The sequence below is a fragment of the Leucopleurus acutus genome (assembly GCF_964270905.1).
Source record: "Leucopleurus acutus genome assembly, chromosome: 12".
Classification (NCBI taxonomy): domain Eukaryota; kingdom Metazoa; phylum Chordata; class Mammalia; order Artiodactyla; family Delphinidae; genus Leucopleurus; species Leucopleurus acutus.
The window spans coordinates 82,963,094-82,989,774 of record NC_139154.1 but is presented as its reverse complement, the minus strand read 5'-3'; the positions used below and the strand labels follow the sequence as shown (position 1 = coordinate 82,989,774).

The 26,681-nt window shown below is 46.8% G+C and overlaps 1 protein-coding gene across 1 annotated transcript; it reads right to left on the bottom strand.

Annotated features, from left to right (window-relative positions):
- Positions 1 to 1,275: 1,275 nt before the first annotated feature.
- On the bottom strand, positions 1,276 to 25,728 carry SLC1A4 (solute carrier family 1 member 4). Its single transcript, XM_082851946.1, has 8 exons — positions 24,950 to 25,728; positions 14,312 to 14,354; positions 12,305 to 12,367; positions 10,574 to 10,740; positions 8,096 to 8,329; positions 6,378 to 6,572; positions 5,941 to 6,075; positions 1,276 to 4,109 (listed from the first exon to the last, which is right to left on the bottom strand). The coding sequence occupies exons 1-8, from the start codon at positions 25,474 to 25,476 to the stop codon at positions 3,881 to 3,883; spliced, it is 1,593 nt and encodes a 530-aa protein (XP_082708072.1). The 5' UTR covers positions 25,477 to 25,728; the 3' UTR covers positions 1,276 to 3,880.
- Between the last annotated feature and the right edge of the window lie 953 nt (positions 25,729 to 26,681).

Here is a 26,681-nt window from a genome sequence, read left to right as displayed (position 1 = left end):
TTAGTGGCTCCGCGGCATGTGGGATCTTCCCAGACCAGGGCTTGAACCTATGTCGAGCATTGGCAGGCTGATTCTTAACGACTGTGCCATTATTAATCCAGGAATCCACCCCCCCTTTTTTTTTTGCCCCAATAGGCTAAAATGATTGAATCTGTATTTGATGATTAACAAGATCTTACAGGCTCTCCTGTGGGTGTGTGGGGGGAGAATGGAAGTAGTGGGAAGGTGGGCAGTGTTTACATTTTGAACAGCAATTCTCTTTATCTGGGATGTATCTATAAAAGAAGCATTTTGTATCTACATATACAAAATGTCCAGAATAGGCAAATCCAGAGACAGAAAGTAGGGAAGTGTTTGTCAGAGGTCCTGGGTTTATTTTCTGGGCTGACGAAAATCTGGAATTAGATTGTTGATGGTTATACAGCTCTGTGAATATACTAAAAACCACTGAATTGTATACTTTGAGGGGGTGAATTTTATGGTGTGTGGATTATATCTCCAAAAAGGTATTATTTTTTTCAAAAGTGAAGAGACACTGAATCTCTACTGACCTCAGGACACTAGCTGAAAAAATTTTTTCAAAGAAGGAACACTTCTGAGATTGAGGTATGGTTTTCTTTTCCCTCTAAAGGTGCAGCTATATTATACGAAGGGCTGCAAATGTCCGGGTAAGACCGGAGATCTCTTCCTTCAGAGGCCCCAGGGTCTGGAAACTAAGGCTGCTAGTGGGAGCTTGTAGGATAGTCGTATCATAAGAGGTTTCTAAGTTCCCTAATTGTGCTGGAATGCGGTGTCACTGAAAATGAGATGATATAAAAGAATGGGCTGGGTGTGGTGGCAAGGATGGTAGGCATGGGCAACTGTTTTAGGCAGGGACTTTCTCAGTAATTCTACAGATGGGGCATTCTTTCAGCTTGGCTCTAGGCTTACAGTAGATGGTCAATTAAGGCCTGTTGACCTACTTGTCCTAACGAGACTTGACTATGGAGGTATGCCGCAAAACCACTCACTGTTTCAAGATCCCTGCTAGTGCTGAGTGGGAGGTGCCCAGGAGCCTGGACGCTCACCACCGCAAGTCACATCAGTGACTGTCCTGCAGCAGCTCTGACACCTGAGTGGCCTGCCAGGCCTCAGGGGGTCGTGCTGGCTAAACGCTACTAGAAAAAATAATCAATTCAGTCACCCCCAGGCCCTCCCCTAGAAGAGCTCCACCAGTAAATACCACTTCAAAACACAAGGAGGGAATAAAGGAACATGCAGATCCTAGTAGAAAGGCTGTATTCATTTCTGAGGACTGCTATGTTTTAAGGCAAGTGTCACACATACAAAACAGTCAGAGATGAACAGTATTTACGACAACATGTTAGAAGCACAGGGGAGACATCTTCAGACAATGAGAAAGTGGCATTTCCCCAGCCGGGTCACTCCTGGTCTGATCCTTGTTGCAGACAGAAAAACAGGGAGAAAGCCAAGGGAAGGGGAGGAATCACCATCTGGATTTTACAAGGAAGCACCCTGCCCCAGGCACGGCGCTCCCCTCACCGCAATCCCAGGTCCAGGATAGAGGATGCGCAGTCCCTGAGTCTGATTGTCCAGCTCTACTGTCCATGTTTTGTAAAATTCACCTTTAGAAACAGGAAAATCAGGATGCCAAAGACATGCAACTTGCAGTTAGTCCACCTCTGTCCAAATTCAAACTCGCCCGGACTGGAGCTAAAATATACACACACACATACATATAGGTGTTACCCGCATGTATACCTCCCACATACATGCTGCATATATGTATGTGTATGCACATAGCCATGTATATATGTGGAAGAAGGAAAGATGAGATCTAATGACACCTGAAAAATAGTGAATGTTTGGGATTTGCAGTTTGGGATCCATCAGTGTGATTGTTTCCCCTTTGAAAACAGAAGGCATCAGCAACAAGCCAGGGGGTCGAGGCTTCCAGGCTCCTCTCAGCCCAGCTCCTGGTCACTCCTGCTTCACAGGAGACGGGAGTGACTTAGCTGGTTTAAAGAGGGCTGAAGGGAAAAGGGCCAGGTCTGCTCCGTGCCCCTTGGTTCTTCCCCGCCCATTCCGCTCAGGCCCATGCCCCACAATCTTAATACAGGGGAGCTTCACTCTCTGTCCCCCCTTCCCCCCATTCCAGTTGTGACAAGGGAATGAGCGAGGCTGAAAGTTTGGGAGTTTTAATGGCCAGTGTGCGGTGGCAGAAATGGTGCCTGGGTCTGGGAGTCGCGGGGAGGTCAGGTACCCGGAAGTGTGCTGGGAGGTGGGGTAGTTAATTCACAAAAAGATGAAGGACATCAGGAAGAGGCTGCATTTGATGCTAACAAGAAACTGCTAAGAGAACAAGTGACGTGATAACAGTTGCTCCTGCACACAGAACAAAGCCCTGCTCGTAAAAGCTGTCCTCCCCAGAAGAAGGAGCCTCCTGGAGAACTTCGGTATCACTTACGTAACAGACAGGAGGGTACGGGGGTGTTAGCACTTGCTATCCAAGAAGCAAAATGCGAAATGGTCGTTTTTCGCGGATTCACTCAGTTTGCCTCACCAAATCCCTCTGAGGTAGGTAAGAGGCAGGTGACATCAGCCCCATTGTACTAATGGGGTAAAGTGAGGCTCCAGGACTTGCTGCAGGTTACCCCACAGATACACACCAACAGCCACAGAGAAATAGCAGTCTAGTGCCTTTTAGGTTTTCCTTCCCTATCCCGGGCAATGCTTGCTCTCTCCGTAAAGCCCCCTCCCCTAGGTTCAGCTCAAGTCAGTAAGTATCAGGTGGACCATTTAGCTTATAATTTTAAACTGATGTCCTGGAGGGAAAGGAAACCAAGTCTATGGAAATCAGCCAAAGCTAGGGCATCTGGGAACAGTGGTACCTCACTCCAATGAAGGGGTGGGTTTGTGGGGTTATTAAAATTTTGTTTTTGCTGCAATGCAGCATTTTAGGGAGGGTCTAGTTGGATTAAAATCTGTTGCTAGACCAGCCAGGGTCCTGAATATGATGACCACATGACACCTCCCCAGAAGAGGGGGGCCCCTCTCTGGCCTGTTGCCAAATCAGAGTAGATGGGTATAGAGCCACAGTGTTGACATAGGCCCAGGTCATGAAAGCAGAAAACCTCCCCAGGGTTGGGGCCAGAGTGGGGACATGTGTGTGTGTGTGTGTGTGTGTGTGTGTCCTGGCCTGATCAGGCTGCTCCCCTTCCCCCTGCAGCCTGTACTCCCCCTCCTTTCTTTGACTTCAGAATATAATTGTTTACTTAGTGCCACTGACCAGAGACCCTAGCAGTGCTAACACCATGGAGTATTTCTAACTCGACAACATGCAGCGCCTCCAGCCTAGTGACCCAGAAGCCAGTCAGGCCGATGTGTAGACTCTCGACACCTGAGGCCCAGCTCAGTGAATTCCAGCCGCGGCTATGAATTTGGGAATTCTTCCAATTACTATGGCCCATGAGGCAATGCGACAGATGGCTGCCACCCGTCCAGGTCTGCCCGGAAAGCACCCAAGGCTGAGCTTTCCTGGGTGCAGTGAAGCAACATGTGCATTTTCCAAGCTTTAACCACCAGGTCCTGTGAGCCTGTTACTCCCCCCGCCCGGCAGCTCGAGGGTGTGTTTCCAAACAGAGCTGGGGTGTACACAGTTGCACCTAGACATGGTAAGCCAAATGGCAGAGTGTCCTGGTCCTTGGGAACCAGGTCCCGCTGGGAAGCCCAATGCCTGTGCTGAGAAGTAATCCTCAAACCAGTGACTGGGCCAAAGCATTGCACGGGAGGCTAGAAGTCAGTGAAGGCGGTGCCCGGGTCTGCCGACCGGACCGATGGGGCGGGCATCCCCCGCAGGCAAGCTGGAAGCCCAGCCCCATCACAGAACTGACTCCTTGGACTCGGGGGTGCTGGCCGCAAGGCCGGTGGGGTTTGGGTGTGTCACCAGGGGTGACGTCTCCTCCTCCGACTTGCAGTTGGGGACGGCCTCCACTTTGACCTCACTCAGCTCCTGCTCGCCTCTCTTCATCGCCTTCTGATTCAGGTGGTGGAGGATGCCTGCACCCAGGGCATCGCCCTCCACGTTCACCACGGTGGTGGTGCGGTCCCTGGGGGGAAGAGAACAGGCAGGCATTACAGCCAATGCTGCCTGGAGCCACCAGGGGGCGGATGTCACCTTGGGCTGAGCCACCAGGAAGCTGTGACACTGAGGGAGAGCAAGCTAGTAAGGGCACAGGGCCTCACTTGATGCTAAAGTGATTTTCTCCAAATACTTTTTATGAAACTAACAGATCCTCAAGAAAACTTGGGAAAAAGAAAAGTACAAAGGAGAAAACAAAAGTCACCCCGTCCCCCCATACTCCGCAACCCTGAGTGAACCAGTATTGACCTCTGGATCTGTTTCCTTCCAGAAATCTTTCAATGTATGCATTTCACGTGTGAGACACCATCGTATAAAAGTTACAGACAGCTGGGATGATCGCACAGATTCCGTCCTGGGTCCAGCTTCTCTCCCACTCACAGTTGCGCTGTGGGAACCTGCCTTCTTGCTCTCACTTTGACACTGCATCTCTACTGAATTGTAACCTCCACATGCTTTCCCTGGCTGGTGGCAAACACCATCTCACAGAGAACAGCACTGTCCCTTCCAGAAGCTTGTCTTCCCAGACCCCCATAACCATCCCCCATCCCTGGGGCTCAGAGGAAGTATTGTGCCCATTCTGAAGAAAGGGGGAAAATGTGACCTTGCCCGCGGCACTGGAGAAGCTAAGGGCTGTGGAATCAGAGGTCGCGGTGGTACAGGGCTCCTGTGACTGCAGGTCTCGCCTGGGCAGCCCGCTTGGTGCCCTGCGTCCCTCGTCCTGGCTAAGTGCCCCTTCGTGCCTGCACTCCCCACGTAGAGGAAACAGCGGGGTGAGGAAGGAGGCAGGGCCTCTGACACGCAGCTCTGGTCCCATCCAGCTCACCGCAACGTACCATCACAGGGATTGAGTTCCCTCCCAAGTGCTCTCTAGACAAGGCGGGTCTCCAAGGCACATGTCACATTTCACCCCCGAGGAGCTGTAGGGATTCTGAGAAGCCCCTTCAAGTCTCCAGGGCTTGAAGATTTCCAAACACAAGATTTCCAACCACCATGGGCTGAGCCACGAGCCCAGGGCCAGGCTCCAGTGTTTAGGGTCTCCCATGCCCAGCTCTGACTAGCCTGGCCAGGGGCGTCTTTCTTCCCCAGTATTGACTGAATGCCCTTCCTGCATGTGCCTAGAACCCTTCTATGTGCTGTGCACGTGTTAACGCATTTAGTCTCCACCATAACTCTGGTGTAGGTTCTGTTCTTATCCCCACTGGACGGATGGGCAGACCAAAGCACAGATGGTTCATATCATACAACTAGTAAATGGCAAAGCTGGGATTTGAGCCCAGGTACCTGGGCTCCAGTGTTCATTTTCTTATTCACATGCTCTACTGTCCAACATCAGTACCTCAGCGGACCTTCCCTATAAAACAGGTATTGTTTGTATCTGAGAAAGGTATCATGGGACTCAAGGAAGCAACACTCAGAAACTGTTCTGTGTCTTTATGGGCGCCCAGGTAATGGTCATCTGGATCACAGCTCCTTCCTAACTCCGCTCCTGAGCCCAAGCCATGACATTCGCATTAGCTGGGCTCATCTTTTCTGCCCTTGCAGAAATCACTCCTTGGACATTCCAGGCCAAGGATGATCATTCCCGAAGGCTCGCTGCTCCAATGGCTATGACCCCTATGCAGCCACCAATCTCCATAGACCCTTGGGCCCCTGGCTTTCCTGAATGTTCTGAGCAAGTTCTCAGTAATGACATGTTTTAAGTTTCTCTGCATGCCCCAGGCCAGCGGAGTGCCAAGCTTCTAGGGAGCTCATTACAGACCTTCTTTTATTCGGTGCCCTTAGGACTTGCTACTTACACAATCCAGTCCACAGCCAGGATCAGAGAGAGGTCATGAGTGGGCAGCCCGATGGCCTCCAGGATAATGGCGATGGTGAGGACCCCTCCAGCTGGCACGCCTGCTGCTCCCACACTGGATGCTGTGGCTGTCACTCTAGGGGATGGGACAGCAGGATCAGCCATTAGCCCAGAGGATGAGGGGGCACAGAAACATGCAGAACATGGCAGCCATGGCTTGGAAACTGAAGACCACACAACCCTAGAGTCTGTCAGCTGTGCCCTTGACAGAGGTTCCACCCTCTTCAAGTAATGAATTCACGCTGTTCTCAGTTTACAAATGAGACACCCGAATCATGGTGAGATTGGTATTCATGAAGTTTTTCAAAGGAAATCACAAGAAAAAGACCTCACGTTTTGTACCAGACCTGATGATGAAGGAAAGACTACAGAACTTACAGAATGGTGAAAATCTGGCCTGCTTTCAGCTCCACATTGTTGAGCTGGGCAATGAACACTGCGGCCACACACTGGAAGATGGCTGCGCCGTCCATGTTCACCGTGGCCCCGATGGGGAGGATGAACCTGCCGATCCTCTTGTCTACACCATTGTTTTCTTCGATACACTTAATCATAGAGGGAAGGGTTGCAGAGCTGGAAATGCAAACAACCAACCATGAGAATAGTCCTTGCTGCCCAGGCTAACATAGTACTCAGCTCAGACCTGGGAACAGAGCAGTTGGCACCATCCTAGTTTATGGCACTCTCCCCTTGAAATAAGAGAAACATCAGAATTGTTGCAAAGTTTCTGTCACACGTGGGGTTTTGTTAACTCCCAAAGTATTCAAAATTGGACTCCTTAGATTTACCTGTTTTTTTTTTTTTACCTGGATACCCCTGTTCCAAATTTCTCAAGAACCACACCTTGTCTCATGGTACAAAATGTGCGTCTCCTCTCTTGAATATTTTTCCTCCCAAAAAGTAAAAGGCAAACTATGATTTTTTTTTTTTTTTCTTTTAGACCAAGAAGCCGAGATGGCTCTGAGAGTTTGGAAAGAGTAACTGTATTCCTAGATTACAAAGACTAAGACCCGCTCTCTCCAGTGGGCTCTGCAGCTTCTGCAGGGTGGGGCTGGCACAGCCAAGAGTAGGCTTGTTTCTGCCTAAGCTGGAGAAACTTACCTCCTTCATTCTTTCCCCCCACGACCTTCTCATATACATAGCCAGTCAGGATGGGAGGAAACATGCAGTAGGGAGGCAAAAACTAAATGTGTGAGTGAAACGATGTCATCCTTTGAAAGTTTCCTTTAGTGTATTTGGAAAGCCCAATTTTTTTGTGAAGGATTTCTAATAATGACAAGGTGAGATAATCCCACAATACTGTGGACTCCTAGAGAGCAGAGCATGCATCCCTCACCAGGATGCCTTGGTCTTATTTAGGAAATAATTCACCCATCCAAAGGGAGAAAGAATTGGGCAGGTATCATTCTAGAAACTTCCCTGCAATGAGTTTTTTTTTTTTTTAACATCTTTATTGTAGTATAATTGCTTTACAATGGTGTGTTAGTTTCTGCTTTATAACAAAGTGAATCAGTTATACATATACATATGTCCCCATATCTCTTCCCTCTTGCATCTCCCTCCCTCCCACCCTGCCTATCCCACCCCTCTAGGTGGTCACAAAGCACCGAGCTGATCTCCCTGTGCTATGCGGCTGCTTCCCACTAGCTATCTATTTTACGTTTGGTAGTGTATATATGTCCATGCCACTCTCTCTCACTTTGTCACAGCTTACCCTTCCCCCTCCCCGTGTCCTCAAGTCCATTCTCTAGTAGGTCTGCATCTTTATTCCCATGCAATGCGTTTTAAGTAGCTGCCTTCTTTCACTTAGGCAGAGGCCTAATTAGGGTGAAGACCCACAGTTGGACTAAGTAATGGTCCAGTTGACCTCTAAGCAGCAAGAAGAAGGGAACGAGGCAATCCCTCATTCTGGCAATCCTAAAAATCCACTTCCAAAGAGCTGTGGGGCTGGTAGTACAAAAAAATCAGATGACACCAATTCAGAGTCTTCAAGAAATTAAAATATGTCAGGGTGATGGTTGTGCATCCACCACAGGCTCATCTGGTTCCATATTAACACAGCTCAGGGCAGCCAAGGGCACCTGAAACCCACTCACCTGGAGCAGGTGGCAAATGCTGTTGCAAATGGTGTGAGGAGGCCCAGGAGGAACCTGAACGGGTTTTTTCTCGTGAAGACAAAATAAATAAGTGGCAGAACAATTCCTCCGTGAATAAAATGGCCCAATATAGATGTGAAGATATATTTCCCCAGGCTGGTCACCAGCACGATGATGTCCTTCATTTCCACAATCTTGCTTCCAACCAGGAACATGATGCCCACAGGTACGTACCTAGGACATGAGCAAAGGGCACTGGTCAGTAAGGGTGGTGATGCTGGGGCTGAGAGATGTAGGCCTTTCCTGTCACAGAACGCAGGGACTCTCAACTAGGTGGTCTTCACCTCTCCCTAGGATGACCCTAAGGAACAGAAAAGGATGGGGGTATACCGTGCCCATTTTACAGGCCGTGAAACTGAGTAAAATGAACATGATTGCTCATTGTGGGTGACGGAGTCAGGACTAGGACACAGACTTCTTTCCCCTTGGATATTGTATGTTCTTAACAGCTGGATGCAACCAACCATATGGGCTCCCAAGTGGAAAGGCAAGGAACTCTTCAAGAGCAAAGCCTCTGGGGCTGTGAGCTTGACTTTCAGCTTTGCTCAGGATTGTTCTCAGAACTTAGAAACACAAAAGACACCTATTTTGGAGAATTGCTGTGATACAGAATTGAGCCAAAGCTGGGCCTTTTGTGAAGTTTTAAATTCTTTGTGGTTTGGAAAACATGATTCTGTGGGAAAAAGCCATTAACAATGACCCTCTGGGAACACTCTTGGAGCGTGAAGATTTTTTTAATGGCAGGATGGGAAGAAGGAAGGGAAGAAATGAACTATGGGCGCTACAAAGAACAAAAGTCTGCTGTTTTGAATTTAATATAAATTGAGGAAGAATTTTATAACTATCAACTTTGTTTGTAAATTTTAATTATATACATAATAATGTCACATGGTTCAAATTTTAAAGGGTACAAAAGGGTGAAGTCTGCCTCCCACCTCTGTACCCAAGCACCCATCTTCCTTCCAAGGAGACAGCCAATGTCACTGGTTTCTTGAGTTTTCTTCCCAGAGATATTCTAAGCAGTATTATTATTTTAAAATCCCATAGTAATACATGAAAACATTCTCCTTTCAAAAAAATTAAAACATTATAGATTAGGCCAAAATCTTTAGGGACCATCCTCAAGCCAGCCCCATCCTCTGATAACCACTCCTACTTCCTATGCATGCATAGGCACTTTTTAGGCAACAGATCTCTCACTGCGGTTAAGACACTCAGCTGGGTCTGCCCTTCCAAATATCTGCTTCTGTAACTAATACATCACATTGAAGGAATGACTGTAAATTGGTTTCCAGATTGAAAACAAATGTCTTAACATACGAACATCACTTTCTTCCACAGTTTCCTTTAATCCAACCTTTGGGAGGATTTTAGACTAAAAAAATAAGCCAGGAAAAGAACTCGATGTGATGAAAACATGTTTTCCTTTCTGAAAATATTTTTCTCCCTTGAACAACAGCAGTCATATGAAGTGTCATGTTTACAATATAGAGTCAGACTCTGGAATTTTGGGGTGAGCAAGAAAATTTGGTTAAGCAAGATAAACATCACCAGGGGAGGCTCCGAACTTGGCTTCCCACCAAATCTCAAACTTTCTTACCAAATGCCAGGCTTCTCTCCTAGAATCAGTGCAGCTGCCATCCCAATGCCATCTAAGAGAGAGACGTTCTGGGATATTTAAGGGTTGACAATAAGGAAGATGCTTTGTGCACAAAAGGAGAAACTAGTTTCTCAGCAACGAATGGGTAGAAGCTAAAACCCACAAAGTTTGGCTTGAGTAAAACAGCAGGATAAAGCTTATGAGGCATTGGCACTGAAATCGGTATGATTTCTGAGAAGTTACTTTGAGAGGTCTTGTCAACTTTTCCCTTGTTAGCCAGAAATCAATCTGATGGTTTTTATTAAACAATTGCCCTTGCATTGATATTACATAAAGAAACATTCACATAAAGGAGAGACCATTCCAAGTTCACATATATGTATGGAGTGAAGATGGATTTTCCCTCCATGTTGTAAAATACTATAGGAAGGGGCCCTTCTGAAGCTTGAAGTCTATCCTTTAAAGTGAAATGAGCCTCATTTTATACAGCAGATAGCAAATTTATGGAATCCGTTGCCCCACAAGATGATATGGGCATCTCATGGGATATGGGATGGTGGTGGGACTCATAGATAAATCCCCAATGATAAAACCCAGGGGTCATTGTGGGTGATGAGGACGTGATTGGTAACCATGACACATGCCTGTTTCTCTGGGGTCTTTCACCCCTTGTACCAAGACTGGCCTGTGGTACATCAACCACATACAGAGCACTGGTCCAGGTGGTCCCCTAGGGGTGAGCTAGAACAGCTAAGTCAGGTTCTTTTCTGGATGGCAGGAGAAATGAGAGAGAGAGCAGGTGGCAGGGTGACACTCACCACATAATCCATGACACCAGCACCATCGTCGCCTCATTGAGGGCATTGAAAAAACGAATGAGCTCTTCTCCTTCAGAGCCGAGTTTCTTCAGGGCCACTCCTAACACCAGGGCAAAAAGGACCAACCCTAAAATGTTCATACCTTCAATTTCGGTGCCAATGGGGATCTGTAGGATCAGAGGGGACAAAGGGTCTAAGTTTACAACAGATGAGTGAGAATTAAAGAATGCATTTGCTCCGTTGTCTCTGCCAGACTGAAACACTGTGCCCGGAAGGAGGAAAGGCTCATATTTTCTTTAACCCTCAGTGATTTCACAAATCAAGGGGCAGGAAACTCAAGGGGAGATGGAGTCTGAGGATATGGAAGTCAACAAACAAAATCTTCACCTAGTTATTAACTCTGAAAGCTGTTCAAAACGGGCATAGGTTGAAGCAGAAAGTAGCGAGCTCATCATCACTGGATATATTCAGCTAGAGGTTGGACAATCACTTCAAAGGGTTGCTTTTAGAAGAAGAGCTGATTGGTGAAAAGGTCCTTCAGATCAAGAGTCAGTGATTGGAACTTTGCCTCCTAAATGTCAACAAATTCTTTGTTGCTACGTTCTTACCATAGTCTCCTCACTGACGAATTTCAAAAAAGATGTTCAGAATCAACGTGGGTATTTTCAGGATATTCTTTCTTAAATCACTGACTTAAAATGTACAGGTATAACGTATTCTTTTTTTCCAGCAGTGCTGAATCTCACTACTCTAAGCATATGTTAGAGGAACATTTTATTCCATCACAACACATTATGAAACTCTGAACAGGAAACATGTCAGCGTGGTAAAAACCGAAAGAGCATTTTTACCACTGTTCTAGTCTGAACCCTAGTCCCAGCTCTGATACTGAATAACTTCTCTGAGCTTCAGGTGCTTCATCTGCAAGATGAAGTGAAATGGACTAAACTAATAGCTTTTGACTTTTTTTAAAAAGTAGAACTTTTCCTTCAATCAAAGAAAGCCTGGTAGGGCTTCCCTGGTGGCGCAGTGGTTGAGAGTCTGCCTGCCGATGCAGGGGACACGGGTTTGTGCCCCGGTCTGGGAAGATCCCACTTGCCGCGGAGCGGCTGGGCCCGTGAGCCATGGCTGCTGAGCCTGCGCTCTGCAACGGGAGAGGCCACAACAGTAGAGGCCCATGTACCGCAAAAAAAAAAAAAGAAAGGCTGGTAGAACTCAGAGCCACTCAAGCCCTAAGGAGTGGGGAAGGGCAAAGTCCCTCCTTCTCCCCATGGCAGCTCCATGGCTGGACTGAATAATTCTTGAGGTCCCTTGTCCCTTCCAGCTACATAGCATGAAGGCTGGGACCTAGCTCAGTGTCTGGTAAACAACAGGTACTCAAAAATACTTGTGAATGAATGATGGTTATAGTGAGTTAAACCCCCAAGACCAATTCTATGTGCAGGGGTAGGTTAAATCACCTATTAATTATATTTCAGAATAGCAGAAGGGGTGTTATAACATTATTTTTTCTAAGAAAGGGGGCAGTAGTTCCAATTCAATGACATGGATCCACTAAACATGGTAAATGGCCAAAGGAGCAAACCTAATCCGTGTGTTTCAAACAGCCCATTCAAACCCCAAAGTCTTCAGTCCGGCTGAGAAAAACACACATCGTGTATGCTCCTTCAGTTATGAAGCATTATTTGTGTTATAAGTATTTGCCACAAGTGACCTCACAAGAAGTTTTACCTTTTCACGGGTTATGTTTCCAGTGCTTGTGTTGTGGGTCACCTCTCTATAGTCGGTTGCATACTGTGAACAAGAGAAAGCAAAACTCCCGTCAGTTCACAGCTGAAGACCACCTGGAGGAACCGAGAGGACTGCTGGGCCTCTGGCTACTCTGTCCTTCTTCATTCCAGGTCTTCTGGGCACTCCTCACTTGGCTGGCCTGACAAGGGCCTCTGAGGACTGTACAAAAGTTACTTAAGACCAAGGCAGCATGCACTCCAGACTTCTGGTTTTTTAGGAAGCCAAGGAAATGGGGAGAATTTCCTATGTCCCCTGGTCGCTGGTTTGGAGAAGGTCTGCACACTTTCAAGCTGATGGTTTGATATCTCCAACAGCTCAGAGTTCACCTTATTTGGGGAAACTTGGAATTCGTTCCATGATGCCGAAGTACACTTTTCGATGTGTTATTTTATGTTCATTCATTTATTTATGCTCCACTATGTTCCAGAACTTATTTGAGCCTGACTGCTTTTCAGCATCTGTTTCTAATCTGCCTTCAGCCTCCACTCCCCAGAGCAAAGGCTGGAAGGCAAGACAGCATTTTCGGGCTGAGTCTTCTGGGAGACCACTCATCAGAGGTGAAACGTCCCTCCAACTTTGGTCCTGCCAGTTGACTTCACACACTTCTGCCCAACGCACACAGTTGTCTCCCTGGGGCAGTATGCATTATCGTTGAAGGGACTCTGTTATAAGACACCCTTCCTGACCCTTCTAAGGACACCTGGCTTCTGAACTGTTAAGAGGAGCCCCTTAGAGGGTTCAGACCCAGAGGCTTGCTTTGAACCGGCCTTTAAAGAGCTCTGGTCTCTCTCAGCTTTGATTATCAAGCTTTCAGACAGGCAGAGATGTTCAGCTGTCCCATGATTAAGGATGGCAGGGCAAACAAAACCCACCCCACACCTTCTGTGCCAGGCACTGAAAGCCCCGCAAACCTTGTATTTTTCTCCTAGCTCACATTATACATACAAGCCACAGCTATGTTTATATGCAGGGGTTTTTTGTTTGTTTGTTTGTATGTTTGTTTTAAAGAGAGGCTGTAAGTAGAAACAGAAAAGTCTTGGCTTGAAAAAGGCAATCAGTTTAGTCCATCTATCTAGACCTTTATATTCTTTCTCTATATAAAGCATGGCTGCAGGGGAGTTACTTGAAGAATTGCTAAAATTAGGGAAAAACTGGAAACCACCATCAACAAGGGACTGGTTGAGTAAAATTATGATGCTCTCATACAGTGGAATACAGCCAATAACTTATGCAGAAGGATATTTACCGACATGAGAAAATGTTAACAATAAGAGCAGGTTACAGAACAATATGTGTAGCATGGGTACATACTAACAATGTTATGTAGTATAATTATTTTAAAATCATGTGAGTGTGCACATGTATAGAAAAAACATACTGGAAGGAGGTATACCAAAATGTTAATGGGTAGCTCTAGGTAGTGATTATGGGTGATTTTTATTTTCTTCTACTTTTTTCCACTTTATTTTTATTTTTTGCAAGGAGCATACGTTATGCTTATAATCAGAAAAAAAGATTAAAATGTATTTTTTTAAAATTCTAGGGAATTCCTTGGTAGTCCAGTGGTTAGGATTTGGTGCTTCCACTGCAGGGGGCACAAGTTCAATCCCTGGTCAAGGATCTAAGGTCCCACAAGCCACACAGTACAGCCAAAAAAAAAAAAAAAAAATCTAAAATATTTAAAAGCTCCCAAAAATGTGATTTGAGGGTATTAGGTGATATGAAAAGATACTGGAACTAGTGGGATATTTCGGAAAAATTTTTGGTTTCTTGTTGTTTTGTTTGTTTTCACTCCAGAGGTATATCTATAAATTTTAGGCCAATGATATTAAGTGTTGTTAACAACACAACCCTCCCTGTTCCACCTTACCTAACTCTATAGCAGTAATTTATACGTAACCCACCCCTCCCCAAAGTTTCATATTTTTAGCAAAGCATCAAGCTTACCGTACGGAAAGCTGCAACCACAAGATTTGAGGGAAACAGGTTTCTGTTGGAAAAGAAAGCATTTTGTCAGTATTCTTAAAATTCAGCATTCAAAGTGTCCACTTTAAGATGCCCATTCCTGACAGCCTGACACACAGGGTTCCCTCTTTCCCCACGTCCAGCATTTACTGCCATCTTCTGCTTGATCCAAGCACCCAACTGTGCTTCAGCTGCGGGGCCCCAATAGATACTTTGAGTGCACTGATCTTTATCCTCATCTCCCTCGTGGTGCCCCTGGATATTGAGGTAAGCTGTGTCCAAGGAAACCAGAATAATTGCATCACTTTCCTTTCCCCTAGAGGCTAAGTCCTAGTGCAGTGGTTTTCAATGGGGAGTGGCACTGCCCACTAGTGAAATCCAAAGGAGTGTTTTGTTGTTGTAATAACTGGGGGGCATTCCTGGAACTGGGGGAGTGTGTTCAGGGGGAAGTGCTAGGGCCCAGCCATTTGTTCTGCTAAATGTCTGAATGTAAAGCTGTCCCATTAATGGTGACTCTAAACTCGGAAGCAAGCACCTAACCATTTTGGTTTAGAGCATTCACATCCTGACATTATTTTTATTATAAATTACTCTCCTTTAGTATTTTTTCTTTTTTAAAATTTTATAGCATACTTACATTTTTATTTCTATTTTTAAAAATATATATTAGGCCCTTCTACTTATTTCTCCCACTCTCCACCCCCGCCTCTGGCAACCACCAAGATGGTGGGTTTTTTTATATTACAGTCAAGTCATATTGATGTTTGAAATTATGTGTGTAGGTAAATTCTATTTATGGATTTCATTTCAGGATGAAGGATAGTACAAAATATTTGTTATAAAAGGAGAGCAGTAGAACTGATCCAGTTAAGCTAGATTTTGAAACCAAAATCTATTCATGCACAGTTTTTATTGAGGGCCTCCTTTGGGTCATATATTGTACAGATGCTGGTCATGATATACAAGAAAATCCCACTGATAATCCATTTGTTCTACCCACTTCCTATAAGAATAAGTCTAGAAGAGTAAAAGACCATCTTTTACAATTTGTGCCAATCTTATCCACTCATTCTTACTTCTGTGGTTGAGTTGTTCATAGCACTAGAATCTCTAGGCAACTATTTGCATGCATTCGGTTTCAGAGGTAGGCAGGTCTGACTGTAGCCCAGCATGGCAAGCAGAGTCTAAGAGGCCTCCTGGTAGTCACACCTTTGTGTAATACCCTCCCCTTCAGTGTGTGTGTGTCATGGGGGTGGGGGATGGGTATGACTTGCTTCTAGCCAACAGAATACACCAAAGGTGATGGGATGTCACTTTTGTGATTTGGTTACATAAACTTGTGGCTTCCATCTTGCTAGAAGACATTCTTCATTGCTTTCTGGGCTTGCATATTTGATGAAACAAGCTGCCATATTGGAAAGACCCGTATGACAAGACATGGAGGGTGGCCTCTGGCCAACAGCCAACTAGGAACTGAGGCTCCCAGTCTGAACCTCAAGGAACTGAATTCTGCCAACAACCACGAGTCCTCAGAAGTGACTCCTTCCCCAGTCAAGCCTTCAGATGAGACCCTAGCTGCAGCCAACACTTTGATTGCAGCCTGATAAGAGACTCTGAAGCAGAAGACCCAGCTAAGCCGTGCCAGGATTCCTGATACCACAGATACTATGGGATAATAAATATGTGTGATTTTAAGCTGCTAAATTGGTGGTAATTTGTTATACAACAATAGATAATGAACACACCCACCAAAAGGGTTAATGAGACACAAAAATGACTTCATTAGAACACTCAGGAAGCTTCCATAGACAGCCAGCATCTAGAGACTGCAACTCAGCCCTTCCCATCTTGCTTGTCTATGAAACCTGAATTGCTTTTAACATAATTAGAGAATACCCAAAAGTACACGTCTGTATTTAAACAGACAAAATGTGATCTTCTGTTGAATTAACCATTGCAAAACGGTGATCCGAAGTTTGATTCCTATTACAAGCATATTTACATTAAAAGAAAGGCAGAAACAGACTAGGCATTTGTATTGACTATTCTTTAGTGTGTAGATGAATAGCAACTTACATTTGCCTCTTATTTCCATTACAAAGCACCCTTCTCAGTCTTGTAGGAGTACGTTTGGTATCTCATTTCCATTTGCTACACTAGTTAGAAGCAGAAACAGGCCCTGAGCCAAGGTTTCGCCCATTCTGCATCTACCACAGTAGTTCTCAGACTGAGCTGGCCACCTGCTTCTCCCCCTAAGAAGACAGGGAAGTTAAGGAAAGAGCTGGGTTAGAAGCCCTCTGTCTTCTCCATGGGGGACGATTTCCCCTGCAAATACTTCGTATCCTTCAGGAATGAGCTGTTGACCTGCCTGGTGTCTTTAGCATAAGCAATAACCCAATACTGTCTCACCCAGAACGGAACCTAACCCAGAACTTCTAGACCAAACGGCCACCGTTTGGTCAACCTGTTTTCAGACAGTCTACAATATCTAGTATACAAAATCCAATGGGAACAGAGGAGTATATTCAATACTAGAGTCAAAACAGTGACTCCTGCCAAAAAATCAAGTTCCTAAGATCATGATGTGTTCTGACAGTTTCTTATAAAGTTAAACACACACTTACCATATGAACCAGCAATTCTACTCCTAGACATTTACCCAAGAGAAATGAAAATATATGTCTGCAAAAAGGACCTGTATGAATAACAGCATTATTCATAATAGCTCAAAATATAGCTCAAAACTGAATTGTCCATCAACTGATGAGTGGACAAATAACATTATGATAAATCCATACAATGGAATCCTACCTGGCAATAAAAAGGAATCAACCGCTAATATACACAACGTGGATTATCTCAACACCATCGTGCTGAGCAAAAGAAGCCAGACAAAGAAAAGTACATGCTGAGTGATTCCATCACTATGAAACTCTAGAAAAAGCAAAACTAATCCATAGTGATAGAAAGCAAAACTTTCTATCCAAAACCGCCTGAGGCCAGGGATGAAGAGTGGGAATTGCTGAGAAGGGTCATGGGAGACAAAAATGTTCAGTGTCTGGATTGTGGTAGTGATTAAATGGTTTATCTGTTTGTCAGAACTCATTGAACTGTACCCCTGAAATGGATGCATCTTTTGTATGTAAATCATATCTCAAAATTGCTTAAAAAGTTAGGACAAAAGATACAGTGCTAACTGCAAAGGAGATCTGACAACCAAAAAAAATACGTACATTCAATGGGATGACTGAACTCTTTTTAGATTACATAACTCAGCTCTCAAATATTGATCCTTTGGAAGGAATCGCCTGCAGGCAGTGAGTTGAACCCACAGAATCATACTCCTTTCCTTCAGTTCCCCTGGTTGCCACAGGCCAGGAGCCGGGGAAGGAGCATGCCCCTGCCCCCACCAAGGGGCAAGGATGCGAGGCTGCAGGAGTAAGGCAAAACATTTTTCTCTACTCTTCATGGTTTGTGCCTTTGGTGTTGTATTTAAAAAGTCATTGCCATACCAGAGGTCATTTTATGTTATCTTTCAGGAGTTTTACAGTTTCGTGTTTTACATTTAGATCTTTGATCCACTTTTTTTTCTTTTTTAAGAAGTATTTTTTTTTAATTTATTATTTTTGGCTGCATTGGGTCTTCGTTGCTGCGCGGGGGCTTTCTCTGGTTGCGGCAAGCAGGCTTTCTGAGTTGCGGTGCGCAGGCTTCTCATTGCGGTGGCTTCTCTTGTTGCTGAGCATGGGCTCTAGGCGCGCAGGCTCAGTAGTTGTGGTGCACGGGCTTAGTTGCTCCGTGGCATGTGGGATCTTCCCAGACCAGGGATCGAACCCGCGTCCCCTGCATTGGCAGGCGGGTTCTCAACCACTGCGCCCCCAGGGAAGCCCTGATCTGTGATCTATTTTGAGTTAATTTCTGTGAATGGTGCAAGGGCTGTGTCTAGATTCATTTTTTTTTAACGTGTGGATGTCCAGCTGTTCCAACACCATTTGTTGAAAAGATTATTCTTGTGCCACTGTATCACCTTTGTTCTTTTGTCAAAGATCAGTTGACCATATTGACGTGGGTCTATTTCTGGGCTCTCTTCTGTTTCGTTGATATATTTGTCTATTCTTTTGACAACACCACACTGTCTTGATTACTGCAGCTTTGTAGCAAGTCTCACAGTCAGGTGTGTCAGTCCTCTGACTTTGTTCTCTCTGCATTCTTCTTATCCCTCTTTCCTTTGACTTTTAAACAAGATGCTGCTGTGAATCAGACTTTTTCTTACTCCTGAGCTCTCCTGTATTCAGGGATGAGCTGCTCGTCAAGCAAGCGGTTTTGCTCCTCCAGAGCTCTGTCTCCAGGCACTTTTCCCAGCTCCTCACATTGACAGAGTAACCATCTGGGCTTTCAAAAGGAGGGACATTTGAGCTGGAAGGGATCTTGGAAGTGATCAAATTCAACCCCTCATTTAGTGCCCAGAGACAGCAATTTGCTATATCTCCCATTCATGTTCCATACAGACCAGCACTCTCCAACAGAACTTTCTATATTTATGCAGTCCAATATGGTAGTTGTGTGGCTTTTGAGCACTTGAGATATGGCTAGTGCTACTGAGGGTCTGAATTTTTTTGCGGGGGGTGGGCCGTGTTGGGTCTTTGTTGCGGTGCGCAGGCTTCTCATTGCAGGTGGCTTCTCTTGTTGTGGAGCACGGGCTCTAGGCATGTGGGCTTCAGTAGTTGTGGCACATGGGCTTAGTTGCTCCGTGGCATGTGGCATTTTCCCAAACCAGGGATCCAACCCATGCCCCCTGCACTGGCAGGCGGATTCTCATCCACTGCACCACCGGGGAAGTCCCTGAATTTTTAATTTTATTTACAGTTAAACTAGTTAAATTTAAACAGCCACTTGTGGCTCGTGTCTATCATATTAGATAGTAGAGATCTGGAGTTGTGAGATCCACAGTCTGGAAATCAGAAGGATCAAATGGTCTTCTCAAGCTTACCTCTGCACAGCACTCAATTTCACTGGGTATTAGGCTGCTTCTAACCACTGAGGCTCTTCATTTTATTTAAATTCTCAAATATGTCATTTTTCTGTTATTTGACCCTGAGAAATTTCCTTGAATTACATAATACCAGGTATACATTAGACCAAAGTTTTTCAAACATTAGTTGGCCATGGAATCAATTTCCTGGCTCTAACCAGCATTTTATAAAAGATGTAATACATTAGACAGAGTAGAAAAGATCAGCATGTATCACACTTAAAATGTTATTTTGTAGGACTTGTGTTTCAGATTGTATATGTGGGAGTGAAGGTGTCTGTATGTGGATATGCCATTATTTAAAATGTATTTCTCATAGTGGGTCTAAGTCAAAAACATTTGCAAAAAATGCCAAGACTGTACTACTAAATCCAGAGACCCAAGTCAGACCAAATTGGGAGAGAATGAATGGACGAGCCTTTCTGGTGCTTTAGGAACCTTTGGACACATTACTTAAAGCAAGCAGAAAAACTAGTATGAGCTCAGGCTGAAGTTTTGAAAGCAGAACTTCTGTTAGTAGTACTGTACAGACTCGTGCAGCTCACACCATGAAAAACTTCAGAAATGTTCCTTCTTCATACATCTGGTGCTATTTGTTCTTCTGATCCTATTGTCAAGGGTGGTATGCATTTCCCTGTTCCATATGAGAAGACTGTAAAACAATTTACTTTGGCTTGGTATATTTTTTCTGTTCCAAAAGTATTTCCTTTCATTTAAGTTCAAAAACTCTTTACCGAATTTATGAAAATTTCAAAGACCCTTCGGAACAGGATACGACACTCTATGTACACCTGATAAATATTTATTATCCCTAGTGCTTATTGTTACAGGTTCAGTTAACAGGGATGTGCCCCTTCAGATCTTGGTACCCCCTACAAGGCTGGGAGCGGAGGAAGGGCTGGGGGTGACGGGCTCACACTATGGAGACAGTGGGGGGTAGGGGAGTAACCTATCCTCTTTCTGAGGCCCACATCCAGTTTTAGATTCCAGCCTGGAAGGCTAAGGCTGGGACCCTGGGGTGGGGGACGTTTGAGGAAATAAGGCTACGAGCAGTACTCATTCTCTGTATCAAGTAGCCCTCAGCTGTCCCCGAGAGGCTGGGACACACTAGAATATTAGCAACACACTCAAATATTAACTCATTTAATCCTCGTAACAAGTCTAGGTAGTAGCTACACTATTATTAACCTCATTTTACAGATAAGGCAACTGAGGTACAGAGAGGCTAAATGACTTGTCCATACAACTAGTAAGTGGTAGAGCTGGATTCAAAACCGGGTAGCTGATTTCAGTGTCTGTTCTTCATCACTATTCACACTACCTCTCTGGCTTTATGTTCTTTTCTGAACTATTCAGGCATGGTGTCGAGCTAAAGAATTTTTTTTTTACTATTCTAAGCTGCCATTGTTAGTGACTAGCTAGGCTGAGAAACCTCCATTAATTTGGATCCACGTTAGATTCGCTAAGAGTCTTCATCTTGCCTACAGGTTTCTTCGCACCGACTGAAGAAATGTGTTCTTTGCAGCCTGAGAGGCGTCATATTCACCCAGTGCTCGGGAAGGAAGGTAAGTCCCTAGCACCACCCTGTGTGAAGGGAGAGGCTCCAAGCACTGTCCACTGTTGAGAAAGTGAGCACAAGAAAAGCAATAAAGCCTAGAAAACTGGGCGACAGGCAAAATCTCAATTGCCTTTACCAGGCACGTGGTAGCCCCTTCTGCAAGACAGTGGCCCAGGATCATTCTTCTGGCTGCTAGTGCAGACAGTGTCCCGGGCCCAGGAGCTACCTGCCTCGTTGGCAGATAAGCCTCTGGTTTTCCATTTGAAAACCACAAATATTATCACTCAGAGGAATGTCTAAGGTCAGTTGCCTGAATCCTTTCCATTGACAGGTGAAGAAAACTGAGGTCAACTTTGGAGACCAGACACGTGTCATGCAGGGGAAAAAGAAACTGAGATGTTGGGGAGAATATGTGAGGATTTCTGCCCCATTTCAGAATGGAAGGCTCTTCTGTGTTTAGTTTTGATTTTCTCCGTTTTCCAAATCTCCTACAGTGTTGATTATATTAGTCCAAAACATAGTCACTGTTCACCTTTTCTCCAGGCTCCATGTGATTCCCAATATACCTAAAGGCTACATTAGCTTCAAGTCATCTTGAGGTCCCAAACATCCTTTTCTTCCCACTCACTCTCATTTATTTCAGACTATGAAGAGAGAGCCATCCCCATTAACTCATGTGAACCAAAAAAACACAGTTGTTCTGTAACCTTGCCCCATTTATAACACGAGCAAGCATCTATTGGGTCAGCCCTATTCTTAGATCTTTACAGACATAACTCATTTAACACTCACCACGATCCTGGGAGGCAGGCACTCTCATGATCCCCATTATAAAGATGAGGAAGCCAAGGCACAGAAAGGTATGGACATGTCCTAGGACCCACAGTCAGTAAACATTGTTAGGGACCAAGAAGTTCCACAATGACTGGGTTCCTGAAGACCTGCTTAGAAGTCACTTTGGGTCACACCCAGTACTGAGTCCCGTACTCTTCCAGGTTCCAAAGCATGGCGCTTGGGCTGCTCAAGAGGAGACCATGACTTTCCCACTTGCCAGCTGCTGTCCACTGTCCTTTCTCAGCTCTCAAAGGGCCTGCTCTAGCCTCACCCCCATGCCCCAGTCTGCTATGCTATTTCTAATACATTGTGTTGGGAGATCAAACCACTTGGCAACGGCATTCTGAATTTCCTAAAAGGCATAATCAGTGTCTATTAGCTTCATTTCTCTCTGACTTGTAGTTACATCTTGAAAAACTAAATTAGAAAACATGGCAGAGAGATGCAGTGGGAGTTTGGGGGCACTCCACGGTCTGGAAAGGTCGTGGACTTGAGCAAAGCCTTGGCGGCAGCTGCAATCAGTCACCTGAGACTTTCCCCACTCCTTCCAGGCGTTTAGGTTCTAGGCAGTTACCAGGGGCGGGCCTGCGGGATCATCGAGGTGTTTGCCCACAGAATCTCATATTCACTCACTTGCCCACAGGCAGAAAGGACTGCGCCCTGCCTTTGCCAGGGAACATGCCTGGAGTCACATAAAACTGGCATCCGTAAAATTGAAAATTGGCATCCATAAAATTTTATGAAACCATAAAATTGGTTTCTTTGACGGAAGCAATTTTAAAATGTTTACCCAGAGAGTCCCCAGACTCAGGAAGCATTTCCACGTGGCTCAGGACTCCATTTCCCCTCAAAAGCTGCTCAATGAGAGTCCAATCCAACCTGCACGTTCGCTTTCCTTCACTGAAGAGGCTCGACTCCTCTGCTTACAAGAAGTGAGCGTCTGCCCCGAGCCGACTATACCCTTACCTGGTACACTTACATGCGCATCAGAACAAACACTTCTGAGATGGGACTAGGCTGCCAGCATGGCCTCATTTCTATGGCATGTTGACTTGGGGAAGGGAAGAGTGGGAGAAATAGAGCCCTGAACCAGGGGGCATGAGACCCATAGTTCTTCTAATCTCTCTTTTGACAAACCACTCTGTGTCCTTGAGCAAATCACTTAATCTCTGTCTCAGTTTCCTCATACCACCTGCCCTACCTTTATCCATGACCTGCTGGATTAAATAAGTTTGGCCTTTGGAAGCATTATGAAACACTACCTACCCTCAACAAGCTACGACAAATCTTCTCTGGGTCCTTCCCTGTATTTGTGGCCCGAGTCACCGAAAGTCTGTACTTACACTGACCGCTAAGCCATAAGGATGGGTCATTCACTTCAGAAGCAGGAGCTGAAGGGGCTTGTATCTAAAACTGGAAAACCATGATCAGGAAATAAGTCCCTTCTGGGGCTGGTGGAATAAGGTAACCCCTCCTTCACCCCCACCCCCTGCCCCCTGTTTCTTGGCCATTGCCTCTCTCAGAGATAAAAGAATGCTACTAGCGTATCTATGGGGTACCACCAGCAGGTCAGAGCATCCACACTCCGAGCCACTAATCCCTGCAAAAAAGACTCCCTTAACCCCACAACCTCCCTCCCTGACTGATACGCTGAAGGCAATAAGCCAAAGGTACTCTCACCCTCAGTAGACTTTTTCAGTACCCACTTAAAAGTTAGTCCTCCAACCTTAAGGATCTTTAAAGACTCCAAATATCAAGCTGCTAAGACACTAGACAAACGCTATAGCTCATCAAAGTTCTAATAGGCCACCTCCACCTGTCATTTTGGTAAGAAGTTTTGGAAAGAACTTTTTGGTCCCCCTCATCAGAGAGGTTTGGCTTTTTGATTTTTTCAGTGTAAATTCCTTTGGTTTTTTTTGTTGTTGTTGTTGTTGTAATTTTATTTATCTATTTATTTAGCTGCACCACACAGCATGTGGGATCTTAGTTCCCTGACCAGGAATTGAACCCGTGCCCCCTGCAGTGGAAGTGCACAGCCCTAACCACTGGACTGCCAGGGAATTCCTGTTGTAATTAAATGAACACTCGCAATCTTAAGTGGCAGACAGTCATCACATTTTCCAGAAGGAGAAATAGAAACAGCAGGGAGTCAAGTCACTTTGCCCAGAGTTTGCTGTTTTTCACAGCCTCAGCAATGAGGAGCTTTGCTTCGGTGACTCAAGACAAAACATATGTCCAAGGCTCTGAATCCAGAATTATTGGAAATCTGGAGGGGGAGCCAGCTGAGGTCCTCACTCAGCTGAACCTGGCCATGTCAGTAAATACCTCTAGGCTGCAGTTTTCCCATCTGTGAACTCTGGGCTAATGGAGAAACCAAAAGAGGCTGAGGCTTTGGCCAATCCACAAAGACTACACTACAACTCAAGGGATGAAATGCAACTTCTAAGAGTCACAAAAAACAGGCAAAGCTAAGTGAAGATGCTTCTTTCTCTCTCCTCTCTAGAATTCACATCTTCCCACAAATAAAGTCCCTTAAAACTCATAATACTCTACAATGTTCCTGACTATGGGGATTGACAGCAATCCGTCCCAAGTTCCCAGGAGAGGCATGTTTCTGGGCAATGAGCCCTGCACAACTACCTCCAGCCTTGTTATCCTTGGGTCCACTGACAACTCTTCAAAAAACTGCCAGCTTCCTACCAGCCAAAGGGCTGAAACAGAGGCCACAGATTACAGGCGAGAATGGTCCAACAGGCAAAATTTAACCAATGCTCCCAGAAGCTTTTGGGCACCGTTGGCGGAGAAAATTGGGTGAGGATATTGGGGCGTGGTTGGAAAGTTTTCCCTAGTGTGGGCAGCCAGAGAGTGTAAGGAGTAAAGTACAGGTGAGACCGCTGCCTCTTCCCTAACACACTCCCACCTAATGGTAGGACTGGTCCTTCCTAAAAGATGCAGTACCGATCCTTGAGAATGTCAGGTGTGCCCCCAGCTGACGTCTGCAAAGGTGTGGTCAACATGCAAAGCCTCCAGACGTTATTTTGATATTTAAAAAATGTTAAGAGCCACCAGCAGCCAATTAAGAATGAACTCTTAGGAGTATATGAGGGTGTATGAGTATGAACTAGAGTGCATTAGAGAGCTGGAGTCTCCCACTGAGCACTCGGCGAGGTGTTGGCTGGCGGGGAAGGGAGGACGTTACCTGGCCAGGTCGAGGAATGAGTCCACTGTCTCTTTGGGGACCGGTGGGGGCCCCGTCTCCTCCAGACCCAGGTCGCTGGACTGAAGGGTCTGCGCGCCAGATCCAGGCTTGATGATGAACGCCAAAGCGACTGCGAGAGCCGAGGCGCCTAGTGTGGTGAGGCCGAAGTAGGCTATGGCGATGCCGCCCAGGCGCCCGAGAGAGCTGGCATCAAGGGAGGCGGCGCCCGATACCAGGCTGCAGACCACCAGCGGCAGGATGATCATGCGCAGCATGCGGAGCAGCATCTCTCCAGGAAAGGCCAGGTAGATGACCTGTGTGCGGTTCAGCTTGAGCCCACGCAGCGCCGCGCCCAGGCCGGCGCCCGCCACCACTCCGGACACTGTGAGCAGCACCAGCGCGTGGCGCCGTAGGAAGCCAGCGCAGCGCCGCGCGCGTCCGGCCGTGCTCCCCCGCGCGCCAGGCCCCGCTGCAGGCCCCGCCTGGGCGCTGTCTAGGTAGCCGTTGGTCTCGCTGCTCTTCTCCATGGCGCTACCCGCGGCTCCGAGCTGGAGGAGGCGGCGGACTGGGGCTCCGGGAAAATACGCGGCTCTCAATGAATGGATCAGCCGGAGCTGCCGAGGTCCGCTAGCTGTGCCTAGCGGGTTCTGGGAGCTAGCCCGCGGGGCTCTCCCGGTCTTGGCCCTGGAGCAGGTGCGGGGAGGGCTAGGAGAGACGCGGGAGAGCGGGCTGGAGCCCCGGGGTGAGTGGATCGCGCCGCGCCCAGTGCTGCACGGCGGCTACGGTCCGAAGATGATGTAATGAGGGAGCTCGCAGTTGCGGAGGAGAGGGGGAGCTCTGAGAGACCTGGGCCGGCCCCCTTCACACCCACCGCCCCGCCCCCTCGGCTCTGGCCAATCAGCGCCCGAGAGTCTCCTCCGCGAGCCCCTCGCCCGGCTCCTGGCCACCGGCGCTGGGGGAGGGGCGGCCCGGCCCGGGACGCCTACTGAGGCCGCTGGGGTGCGGGTGTAGCCGGCCAGTCCCGGCGCCCGCAGCCTAGGAGGCCCCGCTAACCGAGGCCCGCTCACGGCGACCGCGGGGGTGGCGGGGCCTGAGGGACAGCCAGGGCTCGTTGGCACCTGCCGGGGCCGCTCGGGCCGGCCGGGGTCTGGGCCCTCGGGGTCAGAGGGTCGGGGAGAACGTGGAACGCGGTGACGTTCCTTGTCCTGGGGGTTGGGGGAGGGGAGGGGTTGCCAAGAAGGTTGGTGCTGTCGCCCCCGCGCGGCCCGTTTTCCGCCGGAGAGCCCGCCCGCCTCTCCTAGGAAGGGTCCTCGCGTGAGGGGATCCTGGGCGCGCTCCTAGGCGCGTGGCTTGGGGCCGCCGGGATAGGCCCTGGGTCGCCAGGCAGCTGTCAGCTGTATGTGAGCTGAAGACCAAAACTCTTCGAGAAGAAACAGAGCTCTTACCACCACCACTTCCAGTCGCGTTTCTACCTTGTAACCTCAGCTGAAACACACAAGCCACTGGGTTTTAAGCTTTTCCATCCCCTGGGCCCCAGCCATCGTATGAAAATAGTGCAGACAGCAGTTTAGCCAGGCTGAACAGATGGTTCCTTAGAAAATTCCCTGACGGTCCAGTGGTTAGGACTCCGAGCTTTCACTGCTGAGGGCTTGGGTTTGGTCGGGGAGCTAAGATCCCACAAGCCGCGTGTCTTGTTCCTCAATGTTCACATTAGATTCGTTTACTTTTTATT